Source organism: Bombus huntii, chromosome 2 (assembly GCF_024542735.1).
Source record: "Bombus huntii isolate Logan2020A chromosome 2, iyBomHunt1.1, whole genome shotgun sequence".
Lineage (NCBI taxonomy): Eukaryota > Metazoa > Arthropoda > Insecta > Hymenoptera > Apidae > Bombus > Bombus huntii.
In genome coordinates this window covers 456,857-475,455 of record NC_066239.1, presented here as the reverse complement: position 1 = coordinate 475,455, position 18,599 = coordinate 456,857, and the positions used below count along the sequence as shown (strand labels likewise).

Here is an 18,599-nt window from a genome sequence, read left to right as displayed (position 1 = left end):
TATAACTATAATTCCTATATCAATATACTTCATAAAAAAAAATATAATCGCGATCATTAACAGAATCGCAACATCGGCTGCTCTATAACTTTCCGTATTTTTCGTATTACACCTTTATGTATTTTTTACTTTATGTTTTGAGATATTTAACTCGTTGCGTTGAAACTGAGCACTCTGTAGATTGCATGTTAGGTAGTTAGTTGCTATGAGACGCCACAAGTGGCCGCGATTGGTAGGGGCAAGAGCCCGAAATCTCTTTTTAAACTACAACGGAATACTTCCACGCGTAGTGACTTTGTAGCACGGCAATACGAACGATGAATCGCTGGATTGGAAAAGTAGCACTTGTGAGCGGTTCGAGCGGAGGAATCGGTCTCGCGATATCGAAAGCTCTGGCTACCCATGGCATTAAAATAGTTGGTTTGGGAAGAAGAATAGACAAACTTCAGGATGCTACAGTAGAAATTGGGAAGGATAAATTTTTTCCGATCGAGTGCGATGTAACGAACGAAGAAGATATTCTTAAGGTTTTCAAATGGATCGACGAAAAGTTTGGTCGCCTTGATATTCTAGTGAATAATGCTGGAGTTCTTAGTTCCACACCTATCCTCGGTAAAAATATCTATTCATATCGATATATGGTATTTTACGAATATGCTTCGATTTGAATTTTCCTTTTTTCTGTAATCTTCTTTTTTTTAAGTATTGCCAGTAATCATAGGTTATATTATTATGCTACAGATGTAAAATGGTTAGAATAATTTAGATTCGTTTATCTACTATCTGTAGTAGGAAAGCTTTCGTTGTACAAGTAGTGTTGATTTGGAGTTAATGTCCCAGGTTTCTTCAGTATTAGCGGAGAAGTCAGTTGTATGGAAAATTTCAATAAAATTTCAATTTCGTTATCAGTATAACCGCTCGAGTGATTGCAATCATTCCTTTAAATTATCGAGCTTGATTAAATTAATCTTCATGCCATCGGAAAGCGTACCATAGTACGCGGAAGAAGTATTTATATACATTTGCATTAAAACATAAGCATTACAACTTTTGTTTTGTTAGACCAGAAATTCAACCATACGAACAAAACAAATAGGATCCTTTTATTTTGCAAGCTATGTGATTTTCATTTGTTGCAATCTCTGAGTGGTATTTATTCTGAAAAATCGCTATCTATTAATTATCACTGATATATTACTGACGATTAGCACTTATGCTGTGTTAAAAATGCTTTGCAATATCAAAACTTCGCTGTGCATTAGTTATGTTCTGATCGAGATTTTCTTGCTTCAAATTTTCTAAATTCATCAGATAAAAAGGTTGTTACACGTGTTTAAGGAATATTCGAAGAATTTTTGGGAAAATCAAATCTGATACAAAAAAGTTGTGTTCGCTATTTTCGACTGATCTTTACAAGTAAAATTCAAATTTTGTTTCCAGATGTTTCCTTCCCTACAATATCTACTATTTCAAAATAATAATGCTTTTCTAGTCATTATTTTTAAATGTGAATGTTACAAATGTCAAATATTACATAAATAATACAGTTTTACTCGCGAAATTGAAGTTTTTTTATCTAAACGTTGATTCTTACATGCCCCAACTGTTATATTTAATTACTCTTACTAATAATAGCTTGGCTATATAATAATACTCATAGATACATTTCTGTTTGTAATAACTAATCGTAAATATTCTGTTACAGACTCAAAAACCGAAGAATACCGTAGAGTCATTGATACCAACTTGATAGCACCAGCAATTTTTGCACGAGAAGCAGTAAAATCTATGAAAAAATGCAACGCTTGCGGCCATATAATTAATATCTCCAGGTAACTTCATGTATTACATAAGAATATATTTCCACCATAATTTACTGATGGCAGCGTCGGATAAATATATCTGTGGAAAATGCCAAAGAATCTATCGTTCCATTTGTCCTCTCAAATCTTAATTGTTTTTTGTTAATCTAAGCAAGTAGTTTTCATCTTCTATTTACAAACGGAGAAAACAAAAATGAAACTTTTATATTGAACACTACCAAATAAACTCAATTCGTTTGAATTTAATTTTTTGCCCAATATATATATATATTTATATGCACATTTTACGTATTTATTGAATTATATGTTATTTCTGAAATAATTAAATAATATAAAGACTATCGTTTTTCAAATGATATTTATTTCATTCTAGAGCAAACTTGAATTGAATTCATGAAACACTTCCCCTAGCATATTATTAGAATTATTAAAAAAGTTATAATAGACATATCAGCTACGAAGTAAACGGAAACAAGTTTGTCTTCAATACAATATAAGGCCAAGAAAAATAAAGAATATTTGCATTTCATCCAGATATATTAGGTTGTACCAAAAGTTTCTTTCGTTTTATAAGGAATTAATATTATTTTCATGTGTTGTTCATATGTTCCAATGGAACAGAATGCATGATACATAATTCGATAAAATAATATAAAACAAGAAATGTTTTACATTTATTACTACTTTATAAAACGAAACAAACTTTTGGGACAGCCTAGTAGATTGATTTACCAAACTAAGATTTTATATATAGAATAAATTCAGCAATATGTCAATGTCACTGTGTATCTCTAGATTTTTATATTCCACAATCTCCCCAATCGATCGAATTTCTACCGATATATGCAAGACATCCGAAAGAGATAAAAAAAAAATATGAAAATAAGCAAAATATCTGTGCTTATCTTTTCGTAGTTTGTACTTTATTACGAAAAACTTCAGAAAGGTTCATTAAATTCCGTGATTTCGTAGAAATTAAACTATACTGTCTTCCATTATACTAATTTTTCACAGACAGCTTGATTAAATTATTACATATTTTAATATGAAGCATATTTATAGCATTGCCGGATTACATCTTGAAGGTATAGCCGTACCGATCGGCATGTACGGTCCTAGTAAATACGGTCTAAGAGCTCTAGGGATAGAACTTCGTCACGAAATAATCGCGGCCAAGCTGAACGTCAAAATCACGGTAACAGCTCGTTATTTACATATGTATAGTATATTATTTAATGCCATCGTTAGTCCATACGTACAGACAAGAAAATGAAAATTTTCGAAGGTGTGGGAACATTTAAAACCTAAATCTAACAGATGGCGTTGATAGATATCGTTGCCATTTCTATAATTAAAATTGGCTCAACAAAATTGTCTATGATTTTTTGTTAATGTAATTCTGAATAATCAGATATACGCATGCACATACTATAAGAATAAATAATACTCACAGGGTTTTATCTGTATATTTTAATAGAACATCAGCCCCGGAGCTGTGATGACAGATATGATAAAAGGTGTCCAAGATGTCGTGAGCAATAATTTTATATTAAAAGTTGGAGACATTGCCGAAGCAGTGATCTACGCGTTAGGAACACCGGAAACGGTCGAGGTATGTATACATAAAATACCTGTCCACAAGAACATACACACTGTAACGTCTCTTAGTAAGATTATCGACACACATTTTAACCCACATCTTTAATTTCCTTTATGCCAATTTCGTTCCGACGTTCCCGCATTTGCACTCATTTTATTTCGTTCCTAATATAAGATCTGTATAAAAAAATATTATTTACTCCGTCGTTATATTAATTCATATAATTTGTATAACAACTATAGAGCTAGATAACTCTTTTTATACAGTTGATTATTGAATTACCTTCTTTCCTATTTTATTGTTTTTCTATTTACTTATGTTCCTTTATTTTACCTATTTGATATTTTCTTTTATTTCTTTCTATGCATACAATTTTTATATTTCTTTCTATAATATGTGGAAGTAACCATTTTGTTATTATAGGATGATAGATGATTATAGGATGATAGAATTTCTCCTTTCTCAATTAAGAACATATGTCAATATTATGTGAACGTTATTATTTTTACTGGTAATGATTAACTTCAATAGTCATAGAAATACTGTTTGCAGATTCCGGAAATCACTGTAATACCACACGGCACGGGATTTATTTTCCCACAGCGGGATTGACTCACTGTTAGTCATTACTTAAATCCGGTTCCCGGGCCCCTCTCAATCGCAGCCGGGACTGCCATTGTGGAGGTTTTAGTTGGTTGGAGTCCGGCACTACCACGCCGCTTTTCCCCAGAAGCGACCTAGTGTCCGTGCGGATTTCCTCAACGTTAATAAAAAAACAGTCATTACTTAGATGCTGTAATATACCGATTTTAATGAACTTCACGCCCGATCACATCATTATATCAATGTACAATGGCGAAAAAATCAGTGTGTTACTCCTATCTTGCAAGTATCAGAGTAGTTGAAGACATATGTTGTTAGATATGCGATTAACGTTTTGTATTTACATTATTACTACTATTAGGTTATTACCATTTATACAAAGGAATGTAAGAACCGATGACTTCATCAGGACGATTGTGAATCTTAATGCAATATGGTAAAATCAAGATGTATGTAGGAATGTTTTATGGAGTAGAACTTTAGACCCTCTGTTCAATGGATTATCCTATTTAATAAAGAAATGGATTAGAAAACGGAGCTTTATATTTTTCCCCTTAAATATAAAAAAGTACGTCTTTGTGCGTAAAGTGCGTACAATAGACTTAGCCTAGATATGTTTATCACATAATTAAAACTGGTACATATACATTTTACGACGTTCGCTGTTTTTATCTTGGCATGGTTTTCTACGGATTAATTTCTGAAAACAAATATCAGCTGGCAGTTCTTACCGCGTGAAGTGGCTACATACGCGACCTTCCCAGAGCCCTAATCCAATCCACTTCCACTATATTTTTATCTGTCATTTGAATCGTACATAAATGCTGTTACTATTCACAATGCGCGTCTGTTGAACTTTTTGTTCTCCTCCCCTTTTTTCATGTATCTGTTGAACGTTAACTGTACACAGTAGTCTTATGTACTTATGAAATAACTAATGGCTATTTATGAAATTCGCGACATTCTTATATAGACTTTTTCGTACTTTTCTTCTTTTTTTTTATATATATATTTACGTGGAGGAAATCCGCACGGAAGCCAGGCCGCTTCTGGGGAAAGCGGCGTGGTAGTGTCGGACTCCAACCGACTAAAACCTCCACGATGACCGTCCCGGCTGCGATCGAGGGAGGCCTGGGAATCGGTGTGAGCGTCGCAACGCTCCCCCCTTCCCCCGCTCCTAATACCACCGCTGATGGAGCGGTGTGTGGCCATTGTCACACCACGCCTCGTCGCCGGAGCCGCCGTGCCAGGCAGCCCCGTTCCCCTACCGGACTGCTTGGCGACCCCGAGGCGCTGAGCCGCCAGGGCCCAAGCCCGAACCCCACCGGGGGGCGCGGCGGGCCCAGCGCGCTTCGCCAACGCCACACGGAGTTCCCAGGCGATCACCCATTCAAGTACTATGCGTGCCCGGCGCTGCTTAACTTTCGTGATCTGACGGGAACGAGTGCACTCAGCGCGACCAGGGCGTTGGCGGCCAGACTTTTTCGTACTGGGGTGCAGCTTTTCGCGAGATCGTCCGAAGATCGCCGATCTGCGACGACCTTGACTCTTGAAACTGTTCGCGAACGACGCTCCGCAGGGAGGACTTGCTTATGTAAGTCTATGGGAGCTGGCAAACCCACGTTCCCGCAGCCAGGGCAGACTGTCGGGACAAGTGTCCCGCTTAGGTGAGTCTTCTATGTACACCGCAGGGAAGATCGCCGGGAGTGTAAGCGAGAGGCTCGGTTACCCTCTCTCTACGTGGCCTTGGGTAGTAACGCACCCACGATCCTGATGCCAAGGATGGGACCGTCGGGATAAGTTCCCGGGTACTTTGTACCTTGAGGCCCCCGCTTACGTAAGTCCCACTCGATCTGTCGAGTACGGTTAGCAGGTCGCCGGCCGGCAGTGACGTGGCAGTACATCCACGCGATAGTCCCACCAATGACTTAGGATGGTACCACGGGCGGTCGAGTGTAAACCCGGAGGGAGTAGCGACCCCTCTGCTCGGCCAATTATAGGTTTGAACTCGTGGTGGCAGTGGTTGATGGCCACGATGCTGGCAAGAGGGCCGATTTAAGGGGTAATGGCTCGCCCCAAATGGCCTTCGGCGGGTGAGCAGCGTCCCACCTGCTCCGGAGCCGTCCTGGTGAGGCGGTAGGGCTTAGAATCGCCCCGTTCCGCCTGTAACGCGCGACAGCCCCTGCAGGCTTAACTAATCCAGGCAGCAAGGTACTGAGTGCCTTGTGCGCTGGTTGGGCGTAACCCCACCCCTATGGCCCTAGGAGTGCCCGGGTACTGTATGGCGATAAATTTGCGCTAAGGAAAGAACCCGTTACCAAAGGCAACAACACTTGTGAGCAGGTGATCCTCTAGTAGGAGGCTGCGGAGTGGAAAAGAGAGCGAGGTTCCCATTCAGAGAGGATCGGTAGGCGAAAACGGGGCAGAGGCCATTGACGCGCCTTGACAAGGCAAGTTTGGTTCACCTCGTCCTCCGGCAGGTAAAAACATTAGGCGCTGGCCGATACCAGCACCGCGGCGTTACTAAACTGTCTGGTTGGGGAGTCAGGCAGTTTTGCACGGCGACACCGAGGTTGGGAACCAATGTGTCATGACCACACATCGCGCCATCGGAAAGAAAGGATTGTTATCAGTAAGAGGGGGCTCGTGATTCGCGATTGGCGGGGGTGATGATACACTTCAGAAGGTCATCGTGGAGGTTGTTACGACCGTTCGCGGAGAGACGCGGTCGCGAGGAAAACGCGTCAGCGAGAGGCGTAAATTCTCGCTACGATTCGGTGAATCGACGCCGCGAAGTAGTCGTTTCGGTGTTTCGGTTAGGATAACAGAGGTGGTTGATATGAATATGACACAGTAGTAAGTTATATTTCACCGTTTATTCCACAACTTATAACGAGGATAGTTACACTGGTGCGTATGTACGAGATGAGTGACTGAGTGATCTGCGGGTGTGTATACCCGCTCGATGGATGTTGACCGTTCGAAGGATGCAAAAACAGTACTATTGGAAGACGATGCTGTCTCGGAGGAGAGCTAAGGATGAGTGTGTCTAGCGCACGGGACCATCGGATTTGTTGGTGCCGATGTTATTTAGGAGAGTGAGGGAATAGGCTTCGTTTTTAATTCGTTAAACGAAGGATCTTAACCGCCCTCGAGAGAAAGTGGTTAGTGGGAGGAAAGTTGCAGCGGACGTGACAAAACTGACTTTCCCTTGTTAAGCCGTGGTAGACAATAGTCTCTAGAAATTCCTCCGAACCAGATGTTTGTTTCGTTTGAAGGACCTTTTCTAGGAAATCTATGTGATTTATGGAAGGTCCTTGACATCATGGAAGATACGCTGCGAGTATCCGAAGACATCTGGTAGCCATATTGCCAGCGGTGTGTGGCCTCGGCTAGGTAGAGGGTTACGCGACGTAACAGAGGTTTTAGTCGGTATGAATCCGCGCCCCCTCCCCGCAGGACGGGGGTGCCTATGAAGGTTTCTTCCACACAAGAAAAAAAAGAATTGGTGTTGAGAATTGAAATTGAGGGTTATAGTAGCGAGGGAGTTGCGAGTAAGTAGCAAGGTAGCTTCGAATAGTTGTGGATAAATCGTTACTCGTGAGTTGTCAAGTCGTTATAAGTTGTAAGTTATAAGTTGCCGAGTTGTTATGAGTTGTTAATCATCAATTTAAGTTGTCTTAGTTATATCGCATTACTGCATTAAGTTCACGTTAAATATCCATTGTTTCCCGTTTAAATTATGATAAATAACATTGTAGAGATCACTAACCAATGAGTTTCTACAATATTTATGTAAAAAAATTAAGAAAATTTTTTTTCCAAACAAATCGCGGAAACGCAAATGAAAATTTTCATTTTAACCTGTACATGCATACCTTATCATTCATTTTTTCGATATGAAAGTTTGCAGAAAAATTGAACAGTGAAGCGATTCTACTGATTCGCAGTTAATAAGTACGTATAAATATATGTTTAAATAAAGACTTTGCTACCGACAAAACAGCTCGACTTTAATTCGAAAAATTATGACAAGAAAAAGAGATTGTTGTATGAATTGATGGAAAAATCAATTAGTTACGCAGAAGTTTTATCAGAGGCAAGGACAAATGTACAAGATGGGGCAAAAAATCTCTAAGAATCAATTTTTCCAAATTTTATTTGCACCACCTTAAACTACATAAAAAAGCTTTAAAGAAAAGTAAGTATGAGAATGGGAAAGAAACTAATTTTTAAAAATAACTGCAGTAAGCTAACGTCCTTTCAGGCGTACATACTTCTTCCAGCCGGGCCTTAAAGTTACTCACTACATTCCGCAGCATTGTCAGTGGGATTTGAACCACTTCTTGTCGTGGACGAAGTCTCTTCAAAGTTCTCAATCCACTTCTTAATCGCACAGGCAGACAGCAGCGGTTAATTCCGATCAATGTTAAAACAGTTCCGCAAAGCACGGTACGCCTGCTCGTAAGAACTACCGTTTAGATAAAACACTTTTACCATACAGCGTAGGCGGTACTAAAGAGTCGACCGCGCTATTACTATTAAACGCTAATGGGCATGAAACATGGCCCATCCCCACTTCCTCCCATCTGAACCTCACGATTCCCGCGCTTTTCAAAATCGCTCTTTGTTTTGCCCTACCCAATATAACATTTATCTACACAAAACCATTTACCTAAATGCCATGGTACCTAAATTAATATCATTATCGAATGTGCATATTCTAAAGAAATATATGTATATATTTCGAAGCAAAGATATAACAACCTTAAATTAACGTAGGTAAACGAAAAGATCGCACGTATCTAATCAAGGTTCGATCTGATTGTCTGAAAGCGAGTGTGTATAGAGCGTATATGCGCTGCTTAAAATCTTGGGCCGATCGGAGGAATCTGTTTGTTAAAGATAAAATACTCCACTTGGCCAAGATCGTTGCTCGACACATAAAAAGGTCTATTGCAAGGTCTATTTACATACAGTTGCTCTTATTAATATTTGGACACTCTTTAACACAGAATAACTTTTGATGAAACTGTAGAAAAACTAGGTCATAATTCTGACTTCGATGATTTTTGGATATATTGTAGAAGTCAACGTTTTGAGCAACTTGTGGTCGGCAACTAACTGTCGATTGGCCATCGTTCCCGAAATATTTGCAAAAGATTATCGATATGACTACGGTGAACTCTACCTACAGTTGCGTGTCCGTAACAGCGTACATGTTAGCATTGCTTGTCGACTGCCTATATTCTGTTCATAGTACATAGTGAACGAGGATTCGGCATAGTTAAAGCTTCGTGCAGCTACATATGCCAGGCTGCGAGAACTGTCTGTTGTAATTTAATTAAAAATGAATATTATTAATATATTGGTTTTGCGTCTTGGATGGTTCTCCCTTTTGTAGCCGCGAGGGTATCAGGGATATTTATATAAAATAATAAAAAATTAATTAATTATAGAAATAATAGATGAATAAATAACTGATGTCATTTCACAAAATAGAAGAATCGTTCTTGTTTACCACAAGCAATTTTATTCATTTTTAGTTGAATTATAAAAAACAATTCTTACAGTCCCGCATATGCTATTGTGCACGAATCTTTATACAAGATCGCTCCGCCCTCACTTATCTAGATAAACAAAAAGTTAGTGTTAAGTTTCGATCAGGTTATCTATCCGATCGCTGATAATGAATACAAATGCATACGAACGATTATATATATGTCGGGTTTAGATTAGAATTAGGGTTAGGGGCGTGAAACGAATCTTCATTTGGATTACACATTGTCGTTATGCAATAGAGAAGACATTGACTAGTGCAAATACGATTATTACAGAATTTGACAAGTAACCGTGGTAATTAAATACTCGAGAAGCTAATGACAATGATCCTAGGTTCAATAACGAATCCGCGGTCAACGGGATAACAGATTCGCTTTCTTCCAAAGTCCAAATCGTACTCGACTTGCTTGGCTATGGTGGAAGTATAACTAAACTAACTCTTTGTTAAAATGTGAAATATCCACCGAGCGTAAAGACGCTAAGTAACTCGCCAATACGACCTCACGAGAGAATGATTTTTCGTCGCGATGATGCTGCAGAGGAAAACTATGATGGAGTGTGTCTAAGAATAGTAATGGGTAACTGTATAGAGATATCTCAGTTACCCTGATATGTCAGTATGCACACGCATATACATGTGCAGGTATATACTTAGTAATACTTAATAAGTAGTACTTATGCAAGTGTATATGGTACATAGATACGTGTACAAAAATATGTACATGTACGTCACGCAAATTTATTGCCGTTAAAACTGAAAAGTAAATACACACGTGGCTGTATGATTCGCGAATATAACGTATATGTCTCATATGCGTATGGCCATGTTTATATGTTGCCAGGATTGTATTTTTTACCTTTTTCTGCTCTTCTTGGTATTGTTCCTCTTTGAGTTTCTTATTCTCGCATCGTCGTTTCATATTTTTTCAATCATCTTTCAAAGTTAACGTATAGGATCGGATTACTGAAAATTTTCCCATTAGCCATTTATATTTGATATTGACTTTAATCAGAGCGTAGAATAACAGGGATTGATAACGGAGAGCGTTATGACGCGATCAAAATGAATCTTTCAATTAGTTATAACTAAATTTGTTAAAAGTGCAAAATTTTCATTAGATGTATCGAATTTAAGTTGGATCAGTTTCAACAACTCTAAAAAGTCTTTTACGACTTTCGTGTATTAATTTGTCAAAAGAACAGGAATTTCTAGGAAAGAAATTTTCGTCTATTAAATCGTATCGAAGTCTATAAAAATGTTCTAGATATTCTTTTGTGAAATCGTGCGTCTAGGTAGGAAACGAGGTTGCAACTTACATACATCCAATAGTTTTATTGAACATTCGCGCTGCAATCGTATCGTGTACTTATGTATAGCACTACCTGTAGTAGACCTTATAGAGGACTAAAAGTGCCACATTTTTTCTCTCAGCGAGTAAACGAAACAAAATACATATTGATATGAATAATCAAGCATGTTAGATCGATACAAACAACATATTCGCATACAACAGGAATAATTTTGATAATATACATATTTCATCTATTTATTTTTAATTCGAAGTGAAGCTTTAATATCTCACTTCGCTATATGCTCGCAAATCACATTTCTCATTTTCTCTATTACGTACCTATGTAATACATATATACATACATATATGAATTATATTTATATGTATATATGCTCAAGTTAGATTGTCTACCTTTGCTACAATAAAGGGGGGAGGCTAGTTAGTTCAATCTCATTCTCTCTTCGTGTTAAGGAATGTTGGAGTGATAACAATCTTACAGAATAAAAGGCAAGCTCATATTTATAGGATAGAACATATTATGCCAGTCACATAAAAATACGAGTTCTGTAAACCTTTTATCCATTATTAGTCACGTATAAGTAAAATGATATACATATCATTTTATAACAGAAAATATCTTTTCTTGGCTTCACGAATCTTCTTTTGTAGATGTATGTTTAGAAATTAAAAATTTTTTAGATTTTTTACTTAAAATGTAAATTTTAACAGATTTCGAAAATCGGCGAATATTAAAGCGTGGGTCTTAGGACAATGTCCCATTGCGCAGTACTTCAGGATAATTACACTTGCTATTTGAGTTGAATGAATTAGTATGAACATTGAATGAGTATGAATAGAATATTTAACTTCAAAGAAAAGAAACGAAAAAAAAAGAATGTGACCCTTTCAATTTTAGGATACGGAACGCATCCCTTTACTCTAAAGTTTACTTACGTAGAAGTATATATGGACTATTGATTAAAAAAATATGAAAATATAGTTCAATTATGAGCATATTTCAGAAATAATTTGTCAAGCATCAATTACAACCTTAATCAGTTACATGGTTTTTGTTGATATATTCTTCAGGATTTTATAACACCGCAATAAAACTATTATCTTGCTCTTAAAAATAATTATTAAAGATGTTTGCAAACATTTGTTTACTATTTAGTTGGTTACTAAATTGTCTACCATTTCCTATCAAATATTTTTACTTCAAAAGGAGATATTATATAAACCTCGTGATGGAAATTTCAAGCGACATACCGTATCCGTACAATATATTTTTTAATTAAAAAATATGTATATTTATAATTTGAGTCATAACTTCGAAACGATTAATCATTCGATAAATAAAGCTTGCGCTATTAGTACTAATATCTCCTTTCCTTTATAGGAGATTGCTTTTGAGGAGACAATTTTAATATAAATTCGTCTCATTTTTCAAAAAAAAAATTCTCGTTGACAATTTCTTAATTTCTTAGTTTCTGGTTCTTATTCGTTACAGCATGTGTACTTTCTTTTTGATCTAAATCTTTTGATTTAAATGAATAAGTCTCCGAAGAATGTGAATACAGGCTGGATCTGTACAGAATCAACCGATGTATAAAACACGCCGTCATCCTTCTTACCATCAATCCTTTCTTACGAATTGTTACGATCTGGATGTATGTATAATAGCAGCAAGTTCTCCAAACCTTTACCAGACTGTTCGTTCACTGACATTTCTGATGACCGATAATGAGCATTAGGACGATAAGGAGATCAGAGCCTCGTCGGCGATGATCCGCGTTGGAATTCGCGCCGATCGTTTGCCTCTTCTTACCGATCCTTACAGTCGGCATTGAAGTTGCAACCGATGGATATTCTACGTATCCATTGATCATGTTATCCATAAATAGAAGCTTGTTTTCGATTTTCTCAATTTCTGCTGAACCATAGACGGTTTCATCCTCTTCATCGTAAACAGATGGCCGAGCCGCTGTTTGAGCTTTCGTAGGTCCTGAAATTTCTGTAATAAATGAGAGAAAGGTCATTCCACATTTACTACTTTTTATAAAATAATGTTGAGAGAGAGAAATAGTGTTACCTTCTTCCAAATTCTATCAAGCGTAAGAACCTACAATTTTTAGAATGAACAGTTCTGGTATATTTTCTTTTTCAGATAATTTAGGCAGCGAAATTTTGTCTAGATAGAATAAATAGAATAGATGGAATAAAGTTTATCTTTCCTCGAATGATAAATTTATGTTTTCTGCTAATACTAGTTAATAACGAGGTTTTGATAGATTTATTATCTATTTATTATTATTTGATAGATTTATTATTATTTGATAGATTAATATTCGATGCACGTAAGTAGCGTGCAGAAAATTTCTTTTACTTTAACGTGATTGATAACTGAAGAAATTAGATATTGAATTTGTTTGTAATATTTCGATCAAATATTCTGTATACAAATAATAAAAGTTCACTGATTTGTTGTTAAAGACATTCGCTTCATCGGCGAGAACAACAAGAAATCAGTAATTTTCATGAGAAAATTAGAAACAAGACCGATATAAAGTTTAACCATGAATAAATAGAATAATTTTGTAGTTTATTAATTACAGAGAGAACCGAAATTTTATATAGGGCTGGCAAGAAGAAAATGCCTTAGTTCTAGCTGAGTGAAATTCTTAAAGTAACTTTGACTAATTAAAAATTTTCTACTCTAATTAAAATTACTTTACTCATATTGAATAACAAGTTTACACATTGAGAATGGTGGCAGTGAGTCGTCGGCGATGTTCTCATGAGAAAGGAAAACTTACACGCTGCAGTATGCTGTGTGCTACGAAAAGTAGTAGAATCCCTGTATTACGGAACAACATTGATTCTTAAAACGTGAGAGGCTCTCACGACGATTTATGAAGGACACGGCCGTGCGAGATCCTTGAACCGAAGTGCACCGAAGATTCCCAGGGTCGTACGTAAGAAAATGAGGATTGACCGAAAGAAGCCTGTTAGAGGGAAGAAGAACGCTGTTAGAGGGAAAATCCTCTGGAGGATTCCGTGGCAAAGTGAAGATGCTTGTAAACGCGAGCGTGTTCGATACACGTTCGAGCGAAATGCCTTCTATCACACTGCGATCAGTCTTTTATCCAAGATGCAGCCGGGCAAGAACAATTTCCACTCGGATTTTCCGGAAAGATTCGTTAACCCGTCGTCTAGACTGCTCGTATTAGCCGTGGAATAATGCCAGACCGGAGATGAATGTTCAGTGTTGAGCGTTACAACTATCAATCGAATAAGCCCTATTCTAATTGATACTTGACGATTCTTTCAGCTGGACCCGTGTAGTACGAGGCTTTTCGAATGTAACTGATTATTCATCTTATCTCGTTATTTATCGTCAGATCGACGACCATAGTTGTTGTCATTGTGTCGTTAGTTTTCGGTTTCGGTATTTGTTCTTGCATTTATTTACCTTTCTTGGAAATACACAGCTTCTGTTTTATAAATTTTATTTGCTCTTGTATATGTGTGTAGTATATGCACAGCTACATTTCATGATTTATCGAAGGTAAAATTACTACTGTCGAGGGGAATACAGAAGTCATGCCATAAGCAATCGAACCGTGGCTAGTGCTATAATTTCAAAAGGGGACATTTCGTACATTAGCGCACATTAACGCACATTAGCGCATTTTTTGTTAGGTTAAAAATTTGAAAACGATTGTTGAAAGAGAAAAAGGTAAGTAAAAGCAAGCATAAAGAAGAGCAGAGAACGACATCTAAAAAATGGCGATAAAAGAATAATATGATATAATTAAAATATAAATTTTAATACGTGTATACGAAACTATAGCTATTTACAAAATTGATTGGAGATAGATATGTAATTCTAAATCATACTTACCATACAATCGAATACTGCTCTCAACGTCACCAAGAGAATTTTTTGCCACACACTTGTAAGTACCCACGTTGTCTTTTTGTAAATTGCGAATTGTTAACACCATCCGGACCTCGAACCTTGATTTTTCAATTGTCTGCACGTCATGTTGTTGGCTTGATATTATCATCGCTATAGAAACAATTTTTATATTGTATTTAATTATAATTTTATTCCGAAGAAAGTATTTTAGTCATAGTAATCACAGATCGTAATCATATCGTAGAAATGTTAACAGGGACATGCTAACGGATCGCATGCGATGCAATCTGTAGGTCGCATATTTTCATTCATTACAACTTATGCATATACAATGTGATAAATAAACCTTTTAATCTAACCTATAACCTATTTAACAATAAGATAAGAATGAAATAATTCTCATGATTTTTATGGGGAAAATATCAATATCGGCGAATATCAATGGCAAACGATACGAATTCTCAACAGTAAGTTCTGTGTACGTTTTAATTCGCGACAAAAACCTATACCGAACTTGATGAAATTGTTGTTTTACTTTGTTATTTGTCAATGACATGACACTTGAGCTGAAAAATTTTTTCTCTTGAAAATTATTGCGAACGTCCGAAGAGAGTTTTAAAAATTTGTAATTTAAGAACAATAATGATAACTACTGGATTAATACACATTTGAAAAGTAGAAAGTTATTACTAGCGTTAATAAATTTGAAAATAATTTTCACTACAGAAGGAACCGTGATCGTAAGTGGCACATATTCTATGCATGAGTATAAGATGCGTATTTCTGTATGTAGTATCGATATATAGATATACAGTATATGACATCACCTGCGAATATTGCAAACGAACGGAAAGAACACGGAACAACGTATGAAAGTATGCAAAAATTCACTTCTTTAAACGCGCCCTGAGACTCCATATTACGGTTGAAATGTTCTTGTACATGAACACGCACGCGCGCACATACGCATCTATGTATATTTATATAGATGTATATATGCATAAGCAAGATAAAGAAAAAGGGCCACTGGATTTTTCGTACAAGCTGAAAATTACATACGAATGCATTGGAACGAACTGCTCCGCAAGAATTGTGCTGAAGCGAAAGCATGTCGTCCATACAGTGTTATGAACTGCTCGGAGAATATATTTGCGAACGAACGAGTGTAATTCATTCATGCATTTGTCTATACCTTTTTGCTAACTTCTACACGGAAATGTTAAACCTTATAAGGAAAGAGAGATGCGTTTCTCTGTTCTTACGCGGGCACGCCTTAGAAGAAACACATAAAACGTGGCCAATTCGTTTTAATCGTGCGAGTTAATTTCTTCAATTAACAAAGCTATCCTTTTTTCTCGAGAAGTAATTTTGAAGTGCGAATATCTTTTTGATTCTATCTCTTGTTTCTGACATACAGCATCTTTTAGCTTCTTAGAAGTTGTCTACCTATTTGAAATAAATCAGGTATGTAAACCGATCGATATAGAACACTGCGTTCTGCGGGGTGTTCGGCTAGTGTTTCACATAATTTAGTAAATGTTAGATACAATGTATATACGTATATATGTACGTAGCGTTCACATTCGTCGATGAGTAATGAATGTAGTTGCACGTTACGAGACTTCGTTAAATATTTAATCTGGTTTTGCTTTACCATAATTACTTTGTGGCGACCGATGAATGATTTTATCCAATTTAAGTACATATAAAGTATAATATAATTTATCGTGTAGATATTACCGTTGCGCTATGAAATATTTTAATATTGTTCTAAATGATACTAACTCGATTTGACGAAACTACTAAAATAATCAAATAATATGGCGAGTAAATCAATTTTATTTAAAAAATGTTTTATATGTATTGTTCTGAATGATACTAACTCGATTTGATAAAACTACTAAAATAATCAAATAATATGGCGAGTAAGTCGATTTTATTTAAAAAATGGTATATCTATAGAAAGAGAATGTCTATCGTCATTGTTGGAAAGAAGACTCGTGCGACAGTGTCACGACCGGCACACTTCAAATCCGACGGACTGACGATAGAGATAAAGACGTGGCGGCACTCGGCGACAATGTATATCGCTGAAGTGCCTAATGAACCATCAACATCCCAACGGTCCTTCCACCGAAGGTTCTAGAAGAAAGAGCACGTGGCAACGATCGCGGACGCCTAGCAAATGCATGGACGGTGGGGATGTTGAGGGATGACAAAAGAAAGTAATCGGATCCGATCGAAAGTAAAATCATGAGAGTCAGTCTTAGAAAGTCACGCCTAGAGTTCGGAAGTAGATTGTAAAGTGTATTGATGTTAGAAAAAAATAAAGTTTTCTTTTTTTATTTTTCACCTCAAATTCCTTTTTTATTTTGTTATTTTACGTGACAACAGCATAGGGGCAAGCAAGATATTGCCCTTTATCGTTTACCACCATGCGTTGCTATATTGTTTTATTTGTACATACGTATATGTGACAATGTAACGCTTTTGGCCTTTTATAGCAATATGCGTGCTTATATTTATGACCATGTCGAGTCTATTAAAAATAGCCAATTAGGTCTGCATCCCTGTTCTTCTTTTCAGCAATAAAATGAATGTAACATACTCAAATGTTGCACGAATAACCTACATATTGTATATTAGTAGAAGAATTATCGTATTAGAAATTATTTACACTGAATTTTTCAAGGAATGATTCCTTTTTCTTGTTTGAAATAAAAAGGAACAAAATAAGGTTATTATACGTTTGTAGTTAAAAATGTAGAAAGTAAACAGAAAGGGTGTCTTAGAAAAGCGATGCAAAACGATAGAGAGCGGAAAAAAGAAACAACGAGCTGCGCGCACGCTATATAAATGAAATTATACTACGTGAGAAGATTTTTGCAAAGTCGCATCAAACTACAATACTATATAGCCAGCAGAAAGATATTACCGTTATCCTTGACCCAATAATTAATTGACTTGGGCGAAGCCTCGACAAAACATTCCAAGACTACATCTGTATCCAGAGGAGCACCTACCAGTTGATTAGGCACATGAATTACCGGCGAGACTGTGAAACAGAATTCCAAATAGGATTTGTAGAGGTAGAATGCTAGTATGTTTTTCTTTGCTCGTTTTGTTAGAGATTGGTAAATTATTATCGGCCAGGATAGTCACTATTACTCACAATGGACGTTGATAGAAATACGTTTGCTGACCGCCGGTGGCACACCGTTGATAGCGATGCACAGATAAACTCCCATTTCGTTCCTCGAAATCTTCATCAGTCTTAGCTCTTCGCCGTGGTAGTCGTTCACTGAAGTTACTAAACCAGATAAATACCGATAAAGATCTTGTTAATGCGATATTACGAAATTTTCTACTGTATATGTACAACTAAATAAGTTATATGTACATATACATGTACAAAAACAAAATAAATATTTTCTTCATTTTTCGTAAAAGACGTGTTCTTACTTTTAACAAAGTTAGTTAATTCTACAAATGTGTTTGAACAAAAAATAGGTTACAATACATATTTGCAGAAAATGTAAAATGCAACAGAGAATTTAAAAACATTAAATTACGCAAAATGTATTTCACAATACATAACAATAAAGGATATACGATACCTTGTGAATCATTTCTTTCATTATTATTATTTGGTGTTTTATTAATATGTATTTAATATCTATCTTATTCAATATATGGGAATTTACGTTTAATTCTATGCAACTAAAAGAAATTTTATATAACTAAGCATGTATAAGTATATTGTTTAATAATTTATAATTTACAGTGGCAGGAACGAT

At 36.3% G+C, this 18,599-nt stretch overlaps 2 protein-coding genes and 1 pseudogene across 2 annotated transcripts in view; 1 reads left to right on the top strand and 2 right to left on the bottom strand.

Annotated features, from left to right (window-relative positions):
- Positions 1-272: 272 nt before the first annotated feature.
- Positions 273-4,559, top strand: LOC126873548 (farnesol dehydrogenase-like). The gene is made up of 5 exons (XM_050634552.1): positions 273-612; positions 1,706-1,832; positions 2,886-3,018; positions 3,301-3,435; positions 3,976-4,559. The coding sequence occupies exons 1-5, from the start codon at positions 318-320 to the stop codon at positions 4,033-4,035; spliced, it is 750 nt and encodes a 249-aa protein (XP_050490509.1). The 5' UTR covers positions 273-317; the 3' UTR covers positions 4,036-4,559.
- An 820-nt stretch (positions 4,560-5,379) lies between these two features.
- Positions 5,380-5,498, bottom strand: LOC126878406 (5S ribosomal RNA; annotated as a pseudogene).
- A 4,461-nt stretch (positions 5,499-9,959) lies between these two features.
- Positions 9,960-18,599, bottom strand: part of LOC126873505 (lachesin-like) — a 102,742-nt gene continuing 94,102 nt past the window's right edge. Inside the window, exons 8-11 of the mRNA XM_050634445.1 lie at positions 17,975-18,089; positions 17,738-17,857; positions 14,785-14,952; positions 9,960-12,894 (exon numbers count right to left, since the gene is read on the bottom strand). Coding sequence (XP_050490402.1) covers positions 12,599-12,894; positions 14,785-14,952; positions 17,738-17,857; positions 17,975-18,089 — 699 coding nt within the window. The 3' untranslated portion in view covers positions 9,960-12,598. The remainder of the gene's footprint in view (positions 12,895-14,784; positions 14,953-17,737; positions 17,858-17,974; positions 18,090-18,599) is intronic.